General features: G+C 33.8%; 1 protein-coding gene across 2 annotated transcripts in view; it reads right to left on the reverse strand.

The window, feature by feature from the left end:
* The window catches only part of LOC149772395 (solute carrier family 49 member A3-like), a 54,957-nt gene that overhangs the window by 20,916 nt on the left and 17,127 nt on the right, over positions 1-16,914 (reverse strand). For both annotated transcript variants that reach the window (XM_089947857.1, XM_089947858.1), the window contains one exon: positions 75-151. In XM_089947857.1, the coding sequence (XP_089803983.1) occupies positions 75-151 (77 nt within the window). The remainder of the gene's footprint in view (positions 1-74; positions 152-16,914) is intronic.

Genomic DNA, 16,914 nt, shown 5'->3' on the forward strand with positions numbered 1-16,914 from the left:
TTTCTTTATTTTGAAAGAAAAAAAAGATCAACAGATCAAAATAAATTATTACGCATAAATAAAGAGTAACCTACAACTAAGGGGAGATCACCTGGACTGCTGACAACTGCTGGAGCAATCACATTGGCTGCCAAGATTCCAAGTGGATTGGCTGTTGAATATAAAAATAATTGGAACAGATACTGTACTTTCATCTGAATTCATAGCAATGTTAGCTTAGGATGAAATAAAAAGCATGTGAAATATAAACAATTTTAAATCTGAATGTTAAATGTTGAAAAAGAAATCTGCCGTCTGTTATTATTAAGACAATTAATCATGGCCATCATTCACTATGTCATTATTAAGAAAACCACTGTCATCATTCTCTATGTTATTATTAAGACAATTAATCATGGCCTTCATTCACTATGTTATTATTAAGACAATTAATCATGGCCATCATTCACTATGTCATTATTAAGACAATTAATCATGGCCATCATTCACTGTTATTATTAAGACAATTAATCATGGTTGTCATTCACTATGTTATTATTAAGACAATTAATCATTGTTGTCATTCTCTATGTTATTATTATGACAGTTAATCATGGCCATCATTAACTATGTTATTATTAAGACAATTAATCATGGCCATCATACACTATGTTATTATTAAGACAATTAATCATTGTTGTCACTCACTGTTATTATTAAGACAATTAATAATGGCCATCATTCACTATGTTATTATTAAGACAATTAATCATGGCCATCATTCACTATGTTATTATTAAGACAATTAATCATTGTTGTCACTCACTGTTATTATTAAGACAATTAATAATGGCCATCATTAACTATGTTATTATTAAGACAGTTAATCATGGCCATCATTCTCTATGTTATTATTAAGAAAATTAATCATTGTTGTCATTCACTATGTTATTATTAAGACAGTTAATCATGGCCATCATTCACTATGTTATTATTAAGACAATTAATCATTGTTGTCATTCTCTATGTTATTATTATGACAGTTAATCATGGCCATCATTAACTATGTTATTATTAAGACAATTAATCATAGCCATCATTAACTATGTTACTATTAAGACAATTAATCATAGCCATCATTAACTATGTTATTATTAAGACAATCATGGCCATCATTCTCTATGTTATTATTAAGACAATTAATCATTGTCATCACTCTCTATGTTATTATTAAGACAATTAATCATAGCCATCCTTTATTATTAAGACAATTAATCATGGTCATCATTCACTATGGTATTATTAAGACAATCGTGGCCATCATTCACTATGTTATTATTAAGACAATTAATCATGGCCATCATTCACTATGTTATTATTAATACAAATAATCATTGTCATCATTCTCTATGTTATTATTAAGACAGTTAATCATGGCCATCATTCATTATGTTGTTATTAAGACAATTAATCATAGCCATCATTAACTATGTTATTATTAAGACAATTAATCATGGTCATCATTCTCTATGTTATTATTAAGACAATTAATCATTGTCATCATTCTCTATGTTATTATTAAGACAATTAATCATTGTCGTCATTCACTATGTTGTTATTAAGACAATTAATCATGGCCATCATTCACTATGTTATTATTAAGACAATTAATCATTGTCATCATTCTCTATGTTATTATTAAGACAATTAATCATTGTCATCATTCTCTATGTTATTATTAAGACAATTAATCATTGTCGTCATTCACTATGTTATTATTAAGACAACTAATCATTGTCATCATTCTCTATGTTATTATTAAGACAATTAAGCATGGTCATCATTCACTATGGTATTATTAAGACAATCGTGGCCATCATTCACTATGTTATTATTAAGACAATTAATCATGGCCATCATTCACTATGTTATTATTAATACAATTAATCATTGTCATCAATCTCTATGTTATTATTAAGACAGTTAATCATGGCCATCATTCATTATGTTGTTATTAAGACAATTAATCATAGCCATCATTAACTATGTTATTATTAAGACAATTAATCATTGTCATCATTCTCTATGTTATTATTAAGACAATTAATCATTGTCATCATTCTCTATGTTATTATTAAGACAATTAATCATTGTCATCATTCACTATGTTGTTATTAAGACAATTAATCATGGCCATCATTCACTATGTTATTATTAAGACAATTAATCATTGTCATCATTCTCTATGTTATTATTAAGACAATTAATCATTGTCATCATTCTCTATGTTATTATTAAGACAATTAATCATTGTCGTCATTCACTATGTTGTTATTAAGACAATGAATCATGGCCATCATTCTCTATGTTATTATTAAGACAACTAATCATTGTCGTCATTCACTATGTTACTATTAAGACAATTAAGCATGTCCATCATTAACTATGTTATTATTAAGACATTTAATCATAGCCATCCTTTATTATTAAGACAATTAATCATGGCCATCATTCACTATGGTATTATTAAGACAATCATGGCCATCATTCACTATGTTATTATTAAGACAATTAATCATTGTCATCATTCTCTATGTTATTATTAAGACAATTAATCATTGTCGTCATTCACTATGTTGTTATTAAGACAATTAATCATTGTCATCATTCTCTATGTTATTATTAAGACAATTAATCATTGTCATCATTCTCTATGTTATTATTAAGACAATTAATCATTGTCGTCATTCACTATGTTATTATTAAGACAATTAAGCATGTCCATCATTAACTATGTTATTATTAAGACATTTAATCATAGCCATCCTTTATTATTAAGACAATTAATCATGGCCATCATTCACTATGGTATTATTAAGACAATCATGGCCATCATTCACTATGTTATTATTAAGACAATTAATCATAGCCATCCTTTATTATTAAGACAATTAATCATGGCCATCATTCACTATGGTATTATTAAGATAATCATGGCCATCATTAACTATGTTATTATTAAGACAATTAATCATAGCCATCCTTTATTATTAAGACAATTAATCATGGCCATCATTCACTATGGTATTATTAAGACAATCATGGCCATCATTCACTATGTTATTATTAAGACAATTAATCATGACCATCATTCACTATGTTATTATTAAGACAATTAATCATTGTCATCATTCTCTATGTTATTATTAAGACAATTAATCATTGTCATGATTCTTTATGTTATTATTAAGACAATTAATCATTGTCATCATTCACTATGTTATTATTAAGACAATTAAGCATGTCCATCATTAACTATGTTATTATTAAGACATTTAATCATGGTCATCATTCACTATATTATTATTAAGACAACTAATCATGGCTGTCATTCTCTATGTTATTATTAAGACAATTAATCATGGTCATCATTCTCAATATTATTATTAAGACAATCCTCTATGTCAATATTAAAACAATCATGGTTGCAATTCTCAATATTATTAAGACAATCATGGCTGCAATTCTCAATATTATTATTAAGACAATTATGGTTGTCATTCTCTATGCTATTATTAATACAATCAGTCACTACGTTATTATTAAGACAATTAATCATGTTGGTCTTTCACCATGTTATTATTAAGACAATCATGGTCATCATTCTTCTCTATATTATTATTAAGACAATCATGGTTGTCATTCTCTATATTATTATTAAGACAATCATGGTGGTCATTCTCTATGTTATTATTAAGACAATCTTGGTTGTCATTCTCTGTTATTATTAAGACAATCATGGTCATCATTCTCTATATTATTATTAAGACAATCATGGTTGTCAAGCTCTATATTATTATTAAGACAATCATGGTTGTCATTCTCTATGTTATTAGTAATTTAATCATGGTTGTCATTCACTATATTATTATTAAGACAATCATGGTGGTCATTCTCTCTATTATTATTAAGACAATAATGGTTGCCATTTTCTATGTTATTATTAAGACAATAATGGTTGTCATTCTCTGTATTATTATTAAGACAATCATGGTGGTCTTTCTCTATATTATTATTAATACAATCATGGTTGTCATTCTCTATATTATTAATAAGACAATCATGGTTGTCATTCTCTATATTATTAATAAGACAATCATGGTGGTCATTCTCTATCTTATTAAGACAATAATGGTTGTCATTCTCTATATTATTATTAAGACAATCATGGTTGTCATTCTCTATAGTATTAATAAGATAATCATGGTTGTCATTCTCTATATTATTAATAAGACAATCATGGTTGCCATTCTCAATATTATTATTAAGACAATCATGGTGTTCATTTTCTATATTATTATTAAGACAATCATGGTTGTCATTGTCTATATTATTATTAAGACAATCATGGTTGTCATTCTCAATATTATTATTAAGACAATCATGTCTGTCATTCTCTATGTCATTATTAAGACAATCATGTCTGTCATTCTCTATATTATTATTACAATCATGGTGGTCATTTTCCACATTATTATAAAGACAATCCTTCTCTATGTCAGTATAACCTTTTGTGATAATATTGTCAGTATTAATGATTTTTTCAAGCTCTTTCATGGTCATAGCCATTATGTTATTATTAGGACAATTATTCATGGTGGTCATTCACCATGTTATTATTAAGACAATCATGGTCATCATTCTCTATGTTATTAAGACAATCATGGTTGTCATTTTCCACATTATTATTAAGATAAACATGGTTGTCATTCACCATGTTATTATTAAGACAATCATGGTCATCATTCTCTGTGTTATTATCAAGACAATTATGGCCATCATTCACCATGTCATTATTAAGACAATCATGGTCATCATTCTCTATGTTATTAAGACAATCATGGTTGTTATTTTCCACATTATTATTAAGGTAAACATGGTTGTCATTCACCATGTTATTATTAAGACTATCATGGTCATCATTTGCTGTGTTATTATTAAGACAATTATGGTCATCATTCACCATGTCATTATTAAGACAATCATGGTCATCATTCTCTATGTTATTAAGACAATCATGGTTGTTATTTTCCACATTATTATTAAGGTAAACATGGTTGTCATTCACCATGTTATTATTAAGACTATCATGGTCATCATTTGCTGTGTTATTATTAAGACAATCATGGTCATCATTCACCATGTTATTATTAAGACAATTAATCATGATGGTCATTCTCTGTTATTATTAAGACAATCATGGTCATCATTCTCTACGTTATTATTAAAACAATTAATCATGGTCATTCTCTGTTATTATCAAGACAATCATGGTCATCATTCACCATGTTATTATTAAGACAATTAATCATGGTTGTCATTCTCTGTTATTATTAAGACAATCATGGTCATCATTCACCATGTTATTATTAAGACAATTAATCATGATGGTCATTCTCTGTTATTATTAAGACAATCATGGTCACCATTCACCATGTTATTATTATGACAATTAATCATGGTGGTCTATCTCTGTTATTATTAAGACAATCATGGTCATCATTCACTACGTTATTATTAAGACAATCATGGTCACCATTCTCTATGTCAGTATTACCTTTGTGATAATATTGTCAGTATTAATGACTTTTTCAAGCTCTTTCATTTTATGTTTAAAGTTTTTTATGTTTACAAGTTTTATAAAAAAAACTGTGATGAATAAATTTAAAAAATATTACACTGTTTTACTTATGTTTACTTGATTCATCTGCATCATACTAGTCTACATTTCTCTTCATTTTCTTCACTTGTTTTTCTTTTCTTCCTTTCATAAATAACCATGTACAGTCAAACCCGGTTATCTCGATTACGTCGGGGGTGTAAAAAAATCGTCGACATAACCGGGTCCCGAGATATCCGGGTTCATAAAAACCGGTAATTTTAAAAATGTCCTTGAGCATTACTCCTGTCTCTTGCTGGTGTTTACTGGAATCCCCTCCTACTGCATGTTACAATAAAATAAACAAAACGCTTAATTGATAATAAAATGAAATGAACTAACCTGGTGTTGTTATCATTTATTCCTTTTTTATCATCATAAGTAATTTATTAAAGAAAAAATATATCTATGAACTCCTTATATCACATGTAGCGTATGCATCCATTACTGTAGTGTGCATCACTTATGTCAGATAACACACGACGCATTTTTATAATTGATGTGAATATTGAAAAACAAATCATGTTTGGTTGTACTCAGAGGTTTGAATATGTTATCAGATTGAAAAATGGATCAAAGAAAATCACAAACGAGAGAGTGAGAGAGAAACATCCACCGATTGCTTTCAGGCACCCGCCATTCACGCATAACACGGTGTTAGGTGCAAAATAACCAAGATTGTATTATATCCAGGTTAATATATGACAGTATCTCGCAGATAAAGATCAATAAATGTTTTTGAAAATACATGTACATGTACATTGACTGTGAGTGCAAATGACACTCCTTTCGCTAGCATGGGTTACAAAGAGTATTTATTAAAGCAAGTTAATGTTGAGTAGACTACTTACCCCGCAGGCATCAATGCGAGTTTGTATCAATTATGATTCCAGATGGCAAATAAATAGATGCGCGGGTGGTGAATAAACACATCCGGTAGCGAGCAGTAAACTAATTCTTTGAACTTACCGGCAGGATATCAAATACAAAGGTTATTTTATTGCAAAGCAAACCGACTCTGGAAAGTGACTTTTGATTCTTTCAAGTGTGCCGATTCTTATTTTCTTTTCTGTTTTTCTTTTTGCCGACTTGGGTTCCCCTTTACTGGTATTCACAGGAATTTTGAAAATAAATTAAAACAATGGAAGCCAATTTTTCTGCCAGACCTAAATAAGATATATTACAAATAAGAAAACAAAACAAAATTAAGAAGACCTCAAGCATGAGAACTAAATTATGGGGCCTCGACTGCCATTGTATAGAAGCCAAGTGCCTGAGATTATCCATTCGCGTGCATATATATGAGCATATATATAGGGTGATATTCATGTGACTACTGCAGTAACGGACCAAAATTGTGCCTGAAAATCGATCGCTTTTGCTGACTATTTCTTGTACAATTTCTGTGAGATTGACGTTAAAAAGTTGCATTTCGTCGAATTAAGCGGGTCCACATGTTACTTCGGACCGAAACTTATGCCCGACATAACCGGGTTATCGACTTAACAGAGGTCGAGATAAGCGGGTAAAAAACAGCATAACAAAGAAGAATTTTTTCGGGACCAGACCAAAACGCTCGACATAAGCGGGTTGTCGAGATAACCGAGGTCGAGATAAGTGGGTTTGACTGTATATACCTATCACAAATTTACTCATCATTCTCAGTGAAACAAATGAAACACACTGACATAACAGACAAATAATTACGAATGACACATTGTCCAATTCATATCCAGTCAGCCATTAACCAACCAACTAACCAACCTACCTACCTACTTACATGCTTGCATACATACTTTAAATATTCGTGCATACTGGGAATTATTTCCCAACCCAAACCATGTCTCACTGTCAGCTTAAACCTCTCACTCTTGGCCATTGGAGGGAGAAGTGACTTCTCCCTAAAGTTCTGACCTGGCATGAGCTCTGTTCATTAACGGAAGCAAGCATGATAAAATACTTACATAACCTTGACTTGATATACAGGACATAATAATGTACCCATAACTTAATACACAGATCTTCTCTCTTAATAAGAATGCACTTAATATAATCAGATCATGAAATATTTTTGGTGGTATCATGTAACAATATAAAATGTCTACGTACTGTCTCATTTAAGAGTCACAAAGTTTACATTATGCTGGAAAAAGACAGGATATATATAAAACTTCCACAATACATCGATGTCATTCCAACCAATTAATTACATACACTCTGTAATACATCACTTTGATTCCAAACAATTAATTACATACATAAATTCTGTGATACATACCTGTCATTCCATACAATTAATTACATACATAAACTCCATAATACATCACTGTCATTCCAAACAATTATTTACATATATAAATTCCAAAACATCCCTGTCATTCTAACCATACATTTATAAACTGCATAAAACATCCCTGCCATTCCAACCACACAGATATAAACTGCAAAAAACATCCCTGTCATTCCAACCAATTAACTACATGAATAAAATGCCTAACGGATCCATGTCATTCCAACCATGCATGTATAAACAGCATAATAAATTGATGACATTCCAACCAATTACATACATCCCTGTCATTCCAACCAATTACATATATAAATTGCTTTACACATCGCGAACCTTGGTGAGCAAAAGCTGGACATTATTCAACGAGTTTCATAAATTTAATATTAAATCATTACCCATCTGATATTCTTTTTATAATAATAATAATAATAATGAGGACTTTGTATAGCGCCTAATCTTTAGAAGCTCTAAGCGCTTTACAACATTAGACAACACCTATAAGATAAGAAACATAATAATATTATTACAAAAACAAACAACATGAAATTATAAAAACATTAATAAATAAAAAACATGCTGAGAATATTTCAGGTAGGAAACATTATTAGATCTTTAAGTTTGTTCTTGCTGTCGAAACAAGTGAGTTTTGAGAGCCCTCTTGAATGTGATCACTGTCTTTGTGTCTAAGTTCAGTGGGCAATTCATTCCACGTTGCTGGGCCCTGGTATGCACAAGAACGCTGTCCATATAACTTTGTTTTCATAGTGGGAATAATGAGTATACAATTGTCAGAAGAGGAGCGTAAGTATCTTGCTGGTGTGTACACATGGATGAGGTCAGATAGGTATGTTGGACTAGAGTCCAACAGTGAAATGTAGCACAGAGAACAAATTTTGTGTTTCATTCTGGATCGAATGGATAGCCAGTGTAAGGTACAGAGCAGTGGGGAGGTGTGCTCTGATTGTGGTACTCTAAGTATGATCCGAGCAGCTGTGTTTTGAACTTTTTGAAGTTTCTGGAGTAGATATTGAGATGAACCAGACAGAATTGAGTTACAATAGTCCAGTCTTGAAAGTACTAATGAATACACAAGTGTTTTAGTGGCATCAACTGAAAGATATTTGCAAACTGAGCTGATGCGTCTCAGTTCAAGATATGCAGCCTTGCATATGTTCATGACATGTTGGTGCAATGTGAGAGTACTGTCCAGAGTAACACCTAGGTTTCGTACTGATTGTGTGAATTTAATGCTGGCATTGCTGATATTTATTGTTTGAGGTAAGGGATGTGAATGAGAAAGTCTTTGTGTTGTGATCAGAATGGCCTCAGTTTTATCATCATTCATCTGCAGCTTGTTACAAGTCATCCATGATTTCACATCAGAAATGCACCTCTCTACACCTTGGATGGTAACATCAACTTCAGTTGCATGGCTAGATTTGTATATTTGGGTGTCATCAGCGTACAACTGGTGAGACACTGGATGATGATCTATGACACTTGAGAGTGACTGAGTGTACAGAATGAAGAGAACAGGTCCAAGAATCGCATAGTTTTTATTTCAGTGGAAATTATTTAGATAGAAAGAAGAATGAATAATTTTGTTCATTCTGACAGACAGTGCACCTTTCATTTCTTGTGCATAAAATATAGCCCAAAACAAAGTTGAACTAGTAAAAGTAGATTGTACATTTTTACAAACTATAAATCAAAGAAAAAGCTTCCATCCGAATAAACAGAAAATTTTATAACAACAAAATCATTTTTCAAAACAGAATGATCAATGTGATGTGATGCCACATTGTTTGATAGGGTAAGTAGTAGGTCTAGAGTATGTTTACCTTAAAATGTCACTTTCAGAACTAAACATTACATTGTTGCGATTTTTATGTGAAATAGGATTACTGGATGCAGAAATTCCCACATTTACTACAATGCATTTGTGACCGGATATTTACAATATTTGACTGGAACAATAGACTGTACAGAAGACATAAACAAATTTCTTTTTTAGTTGGATTTGCATCCCATATACACTGTGTAAAGATGCTGTGGTTGGATAAAATTATGTCAGTTAGGAGACCCATTTATGTCCTAATTCTTCAGTGAACAGAAGTGAGTTTATTTACTTCTGTTGTTGTTGTTGTTGTTGTTGTAGGGTTTAACGCCATTTTTCAGCACATGATAGGCTATACATGGCGGCCAGTATTAATGGTGGAGGAAGAACCTGGGGAAAACCCTGGAAAGAACCACCGACCCACATGATACTACTGGCAAGCTTTCTCACATACCCACATTGGCTGAATCCGAGACTCGAACCCATGCAGACAGAGGTGAGATGGCAATGATCCATAATGGACAGCGCTTTAGACCACTCAGCCACTCATGGCCCCCTATTTACTTCTGTGAGTTAACATTTAAAGCACGCTTGTATATTTGGTGGATTCTATATCTATGTTATGGATATACCGCTCCCTCACCCCACCCCGCCATCAAATAAGCAATACCCTTACTTCTTATTGTTGTTCTTGTCTTGTAGTTTTACGCCATTTTTCTCATTATGATATTGTTATACATGACATAACAAACCCCTGTAGGAGTAACATATCCATATTGAGAGAGTCGAGATAATTTTTCCTTAATTTCCTTTGCGCAATCAAGTTCATAAATGGCTGCCAAAAATGTTCATTCAAAACCAAACATTCCAAAAGGCAGGGTTAAAAACGTTTTCCTATGATCCCAGCCAATCAGTAAAGAGGATACTGCACAATACTTTCATGGGCTTATTTGGACCAATCAGAATCAAATAAAGTGATATTTTAACATGTGGTAATTAGGGCCTAACCGAGTAGGTAATTTTCACCGAGTACCGAATCCGAGTATTTGGATGTACTATTTGCCAGATCCAGGCATGAACCGAGTAGTAGGTGCGACTCCGGAGAGTACTGTTTGTTTCATTATCGTATGCAAAGCTTAAACTTTTCGTGTACCATATATATTGCCTCTTTAAATCTTCTTCATCATCTCTCTTTCTTTTGTGGCTCTCTGTGGATCTGGTGTATTCGTCATACTCAGAGTGATGGAAGGATCGAAGGTGATTTATTAGAGCTGAAGTTCCATAGAACGAGCATTTTTGCCGCCTCGTGTTAGCCTTTCATTGCAGACATCACAATTTGCCTTCAAATCATCCACAGCATTTATAGTGAAAAAGTTCCAAATCTTGCTACTTAATTTCAGAGTAGACATTTTTTGATGAGTATTTTAATATATATATTTATTATTTATTAATTTTATTTTGAATATGTAATAATTAAATTTTGTTAAGATTTTTTTACAAATGGCGTCTCTACACTCAAATATTTACCGGAAGCAGAAAAGTTACGCCACCTGGAGAATGCTAGTGAAATTACTAAAGGAAACTGAGTTAAATAAATTATCATCAATCATGATTCATGAAGTCCAATGGAATGCTAACTGTTTGTGTAATTATAATTTATTTTTAACTAAATTATTATGTATTAAAAAACTTTTTTTTTAAAGTTCGATATTTATTGAATTATTTTACTTGTAACGATTTGTGCGCATATTATCTGCCGAGGCGAATACTTCCGAATAGTACCGAAAAACGGGATATTCGGCCGAGGCGAATGTCCGAGGCGATTTCCGGTTAGGCCCTAGTGGTAATATCATAAATATGAAAATGCACATACTATAGCAAAACTATACCTACTATGTGATAAATATATATAACAAATCATTCAACGATTGGTTATCGTGGTTATATTTATGCACAACTGTTTGGGTTTCTCTTCATGATAGCTACAGGTAAGAATCTCACGACAGAAAAGGAGATGATACAGGTATTGAATGCCAGTGTGTGGTAATGCCAGTTGGGGCCCCACCTAAATCAATTGCACCCCTATCTAATACATCCGTAACCCCAACCGAACTCGCTATACCACCCTCCAACCCTCTGTTGCAAAGCACTCCTGTTGCAGGTATTTTGGAGAGGTTCACTCAAGCAGCTTGGTATACTGAGTGAGGATACCAAGCATAAAGTTAGTACAGGTGCTTCAGCACTTTTAGATGATTCCCAGGGTACTTGTTCCACTCTCAGTGCTACATCTACCTCACTCACTTCCACCATAGTACCCAAGTTCCCAGTCTTTTCAGGGAACAAGCCAATACAGAAAGGTGACCTCACATACTATGAGTGGAGATTCGAGGTAAAAGAGTGGAGATTCGAGGTAAAATGCCTCCTATCTTAATATCCTCCAGCTATTGTGATTCAGACACTCAGATGGTCTCTATGAGGCCCAATCACAACTAAAAAAGTATACCACCAGCCCACTGTAGATGGCAGACAAGAGTCATGAGCTAGAGCGCTTTTAACTCACAGATCGAACACAGAGAGGAAAGATTGGGATCGCAAATCAATGCCCTTACTAAACAACTGAATGAACAGTCATTACTCCTCAGAGAAATAATGGAAATTAACAGAGGGCAGAGTAATGACAACAAACAATGCCAAAATGACGATGACAATAAACCAGGCCACTACAGTAATAGTAGCCGGTATAACTACTGAGGAAATAGGGGAAACGGAAATTGAAGTAACAATGACCGCTGGCATGGCTACCGTAGAGAAGCACGGGAGTTAAAAGTGTAACCGCCTCTGTAGATGGCCATATGGGGGCAGGTAACCACCCTAAAGGCCGGAATATGCTATTTCAGTATTTGGTTGGTTCTTCCAACACTAGTATCGTTTACTTAAACAATGTCCATGTCATGACCCTTACTGAAAGTGGCTCCATGGTAACTACTGCTAGTATCTAATAGTTTTTATTTGTCACTTAGTGTTAAGTCATTGCTTCACTCTCAAGTCACTGAGTATCAAAGTCACTATTGCAGATGGTTCTCTTCTCACTTAACTAAGATATACTGAGTATCTGATTTCAATGCCATTCATGTCTGATTTGAATTTAGTGTCCTTATTTTAGTGGTGCCGGATACGTAGTCAAACCCTACCTGTCCTGTAGTTATAGGAACATATGTCATTCATGTATGTAGGAATTACATGCTTGATAATCCTCGTACAGATAGAATTTCAGATACATGGAAGATCAATATGGATAGCATTGAGTTTAGTCAGATCTATCAACATTGCGCCATATGAAACTATTACCATCAAAGGCATTGCCCCCAATCTTGATACTCGTATAACAGAAGCAGTTACAGAGAACTTAGGAAACTCTGAACATTTTACAGTTTGTCCAAGAGTGATCAGGGTTAATCAACAGGGTTCGCATTCTAAAGTTCAAGTCAAATTTTGCAATATGTCTGCCAAATGTGTGACAATAAGACCCAAGTTTGACGTATGTCTCATAAGTGACGTCAAAGTGGTTAATCACAGAGCTTCTGATTTCTCCCCCAGGAGGTCAGAGAACATTCTACTCCGGAAGGTTAAAACCGACATGGAAAATCTGACTCCAGAGCAACTAGATAGACATAGACAAGTACTGGGCAAATGGGACTACATATTTTCAATGGGGCCCACAGACTTGGGAAAGACTGACCTCATCAAGCATAAGATAGTACTCAACAATGATAATCCTTAAAAACAACTATTCAGAATAATTCCCATGGGAATGTATGAGGAGGTGCATCAGCATATTAATTAAAAACCTAGATGCTAGTGCAATCAGAGTATACCTATCTCTCGATAACTTGTGCACAATGGGGTCCACAAACATAGACCGCACTATAAGCGAGGCGCGAGTTACGAAGGGACCTCCAAAAATTGAAATAAATCGCTTTGACATAGAGAAAACCATGGAATGAGAAGCGGCATTAACGAACTGGGCTATTTAATGACTGAATCCTCATTTTATAATCACATCGATAATAATCTGTAATAACGCGCTTTTTCTAATGAAGTTGTTCGTTATTCTGTTTAAATAACATTTATTTTCAAAATATCGAACATATGAAAGATTGTTCCAACTGGTTTGAACAACCATCACGTGTACGCAAAAAATCTGTGTATTATGTCATTGCTTTATGTTTTCTTGATGAGTCTGGTTCCTGTAGTGGTGTTTAATTGTATCCTGCCGAATCGGGAGTCCACAAGCAGGGAACTAGACTAACTGTTGATACACCACCAAATAAGATTCCTTTTTTTTCTTCAAAAACACATGACATTTTTTTCGTGACACGTCTACATCGAAACTCAGTTTTTTTTATTGTTATATTAGTACAATATTAATGTCGTGATTTCAATGGAAGTAATAATGAAATTTCTTATTATCCCTGAGGATATCTCTAAGTGCCAGTTCAAGAATTCTCTGAAACTCACTTGCCCACAATGGTCTGTATCTATGAAATCAAGCTCTTTATTTTATGAGGTATTCATTTTGCTTGGCTGCCTTGTTATCTTTGATCACAGTTATGAAAGAGTCGGTTAATTTAAGGTAGTTTATGTTACATACACAATAATGTTTATAACAGTGTTCGATTGATCAAATGAAGTGAGCTCACCTGACATATGACTGAGGCCGCTAGATTTTAAGTTAGTAGGAATTTCGTGTCTTTTAACTTTTCTTTTATTCCACCTCCTTTTTTTTGGACTCGAAAGACATAATTAACATGATAATACAAAAGAGGCCAGCTTTTAATTCAGTGCACCAATAAAACAAATACTTCCACAAGTCAGTTATCAAAACACTGATGGCACTTAATTAGGTTCTCAGAGAAATACTCGCTGACATAGCTGTTACGATAGACTGACGCATTTTACATTTAATTACAAGAGGACACATTGCATTTATGACGATTACACTTAAAAGGAACTAAAAGACAGAACTAGAATACAAATTTAAATTGATAAAAAATTATTTAATTTGTATTTATTTATTAAAGTACTGCCTCCACTCAGCATAAGTGACATTTTCATTGATCGAAATTTCCTTATAATATCGTTAATTGCTGTGTACTAGGAATGTCGCTTGGAAAGATAATGTAAAAATTGTATTACCTATATTTAAATTTGATATTTCATAGTGTTGATAAAAAAAAATCCAGGTCCTATCTACCATTTTTGACGATAAAACAAGAGATACATCAAAGTTTCCATTACCAATTTTGATTGTGATTTTCTTCAAGTTAAAATAGGGATCAATATTTGGGGTATTTTCGGGTCTTAAAAATGGGATCCACAACTGACCCCGCATTATAAGTGGGTTTGCGAGTTATCAGGGCACGATTTATCGAGGGTGTATCTGAAAGTCCTTACTCCTCTAATATTGTGTAGGTCCAGAAAGGAGATAACAGCCCACATTTCTGCACTGACTAAAGGAGCCTCAATACAAAGACCCAGAAGGATGCCTACATGCTTCCCCAGTTTGATGATACCGTCGATATATTGTGAAGGGCCAAGTTCTTTTCCAAGCTGGACCTAAGATTAGGATAGTGGCAAGTTGAGATGGAGGAAGAATACAATACACAGCCTTCTGGGTAGGTCGACTCAGATTTTATGAGGTGAACCACATGAATTTTGGTTTGTGCAATGCTGAAGCTACATTTTGATGTCTTATGGAGAAATGTATCAAAGAAATACACCTCAAGGAGTGCCTTATATTCATAGATGATATCCTCATTTTCTCCAAGACGTTCGATGAGCACGGAACATTTAGAGGAACATTCGCACACTTACACCAGCATGGTCTTAGGCTGAAACCCTTTAAATGTAAGTTGCATTTGTCTTCTGGGTCATGCTATACCTGAGGAGGGTATCAAGACTGACCAAGAGGAAACCTATTAAGACTTGGCAAAAGCCTAAAAACATTAAGGAGATGTGTCAGTTTATTCGAGCCTAAACAAGTAACAGAAAATAGCTCCTTGGACTTGTGGCACTGCCCAAGAAAACGCCTTTGCGAACCTTATAGATAAGTTGACCTCTACCTCGATCTTAGCATTTGACGACTATGCTAAACCTTTTATCATGCATAATAATGCTAGCAGCTCTGGTTTATGCACAGTCCTATAACAAGAGCAGGATGGTGTAAAAAGGGTCATTGCTTACGCGAATTGCAGATCGAAACCCAGTGAACGGCATTATGCAGCCCATAAGTTCGAGTTTTTGGTGTTAAAATGGGCCGTGGGGGATAAATTCCATGACTATCTCATAGGTTCCTACTTTGATGTGGTCACAGACAACAACCCATTGACATACGTCCTTTTGACAGCAAATCTTGATGCTACAGGGCATAGATGGGTTGCAGCTCTAGCAAATTACGATTTCTCTATCAGATATAGAGCTGGCAAAAATAACGTTGATGCCGACACCCTCTCATGTTTACCACAAATGTTCCCTGATGTGGTGGAATCCATTTGCCATCAGGCCACTGTCTCTGTTCCCTTGACTGAGTGTTTCAGATGTTTCAGTACCTCATTTGGCCAATGAAGTGCTCTCATCTGAATGTTGTAACATCGTTAAGTGGGACAGGGAACAGCTGACGATAAAACAATAGCAAAAGTTATTGACCTCAAGAGTAAGGGTTTTCGGCTCAGGAAGAAGGATCTCTGGAAAGAAAATTTGTCTGTGCAGAAACTTCTCAGTGAACAAGAATCGCCCTGTAGTTGAAAAGAGCGTTCCCAAAAGAACCACTTCTCTTGATGGTCAATCAGACAGCTTGTGATCCCAGAGCCATACCGGAGCCTGACCCTGAAGGGTATCCATAACGATATGGGTCATCAGGGCAAGGAGAAAACACTTTGGTTAGCTAGACAAAAGTTTTATTTGGCCTGGTATGGAGAATGATGTTAATTGCAAGATTGAGTCTTGCGAATGATGTATACGCAGAAAGACTCCAGTTAGGGAAATGGCTGAATTAACCCCAATTCACACCACTCGCCCTATGGAGTTCAT

This window comes from Sinohyriopsis cumingii, unplaced genomic scaffold (assembly GCF_028554795.1).
Source record: "Sinohyriopsis cumingii isolate HCF-2022 unplaced genomic scaffold, ASM2855479v2 utg001510l, whole genome shotgun sequence".
NCBI lineage: Eukaryota > Metazoa > Mollusca > Bivalvia > Unionida > Unionidae > Sinohyriopsis > Sinohyriopsis cumingii.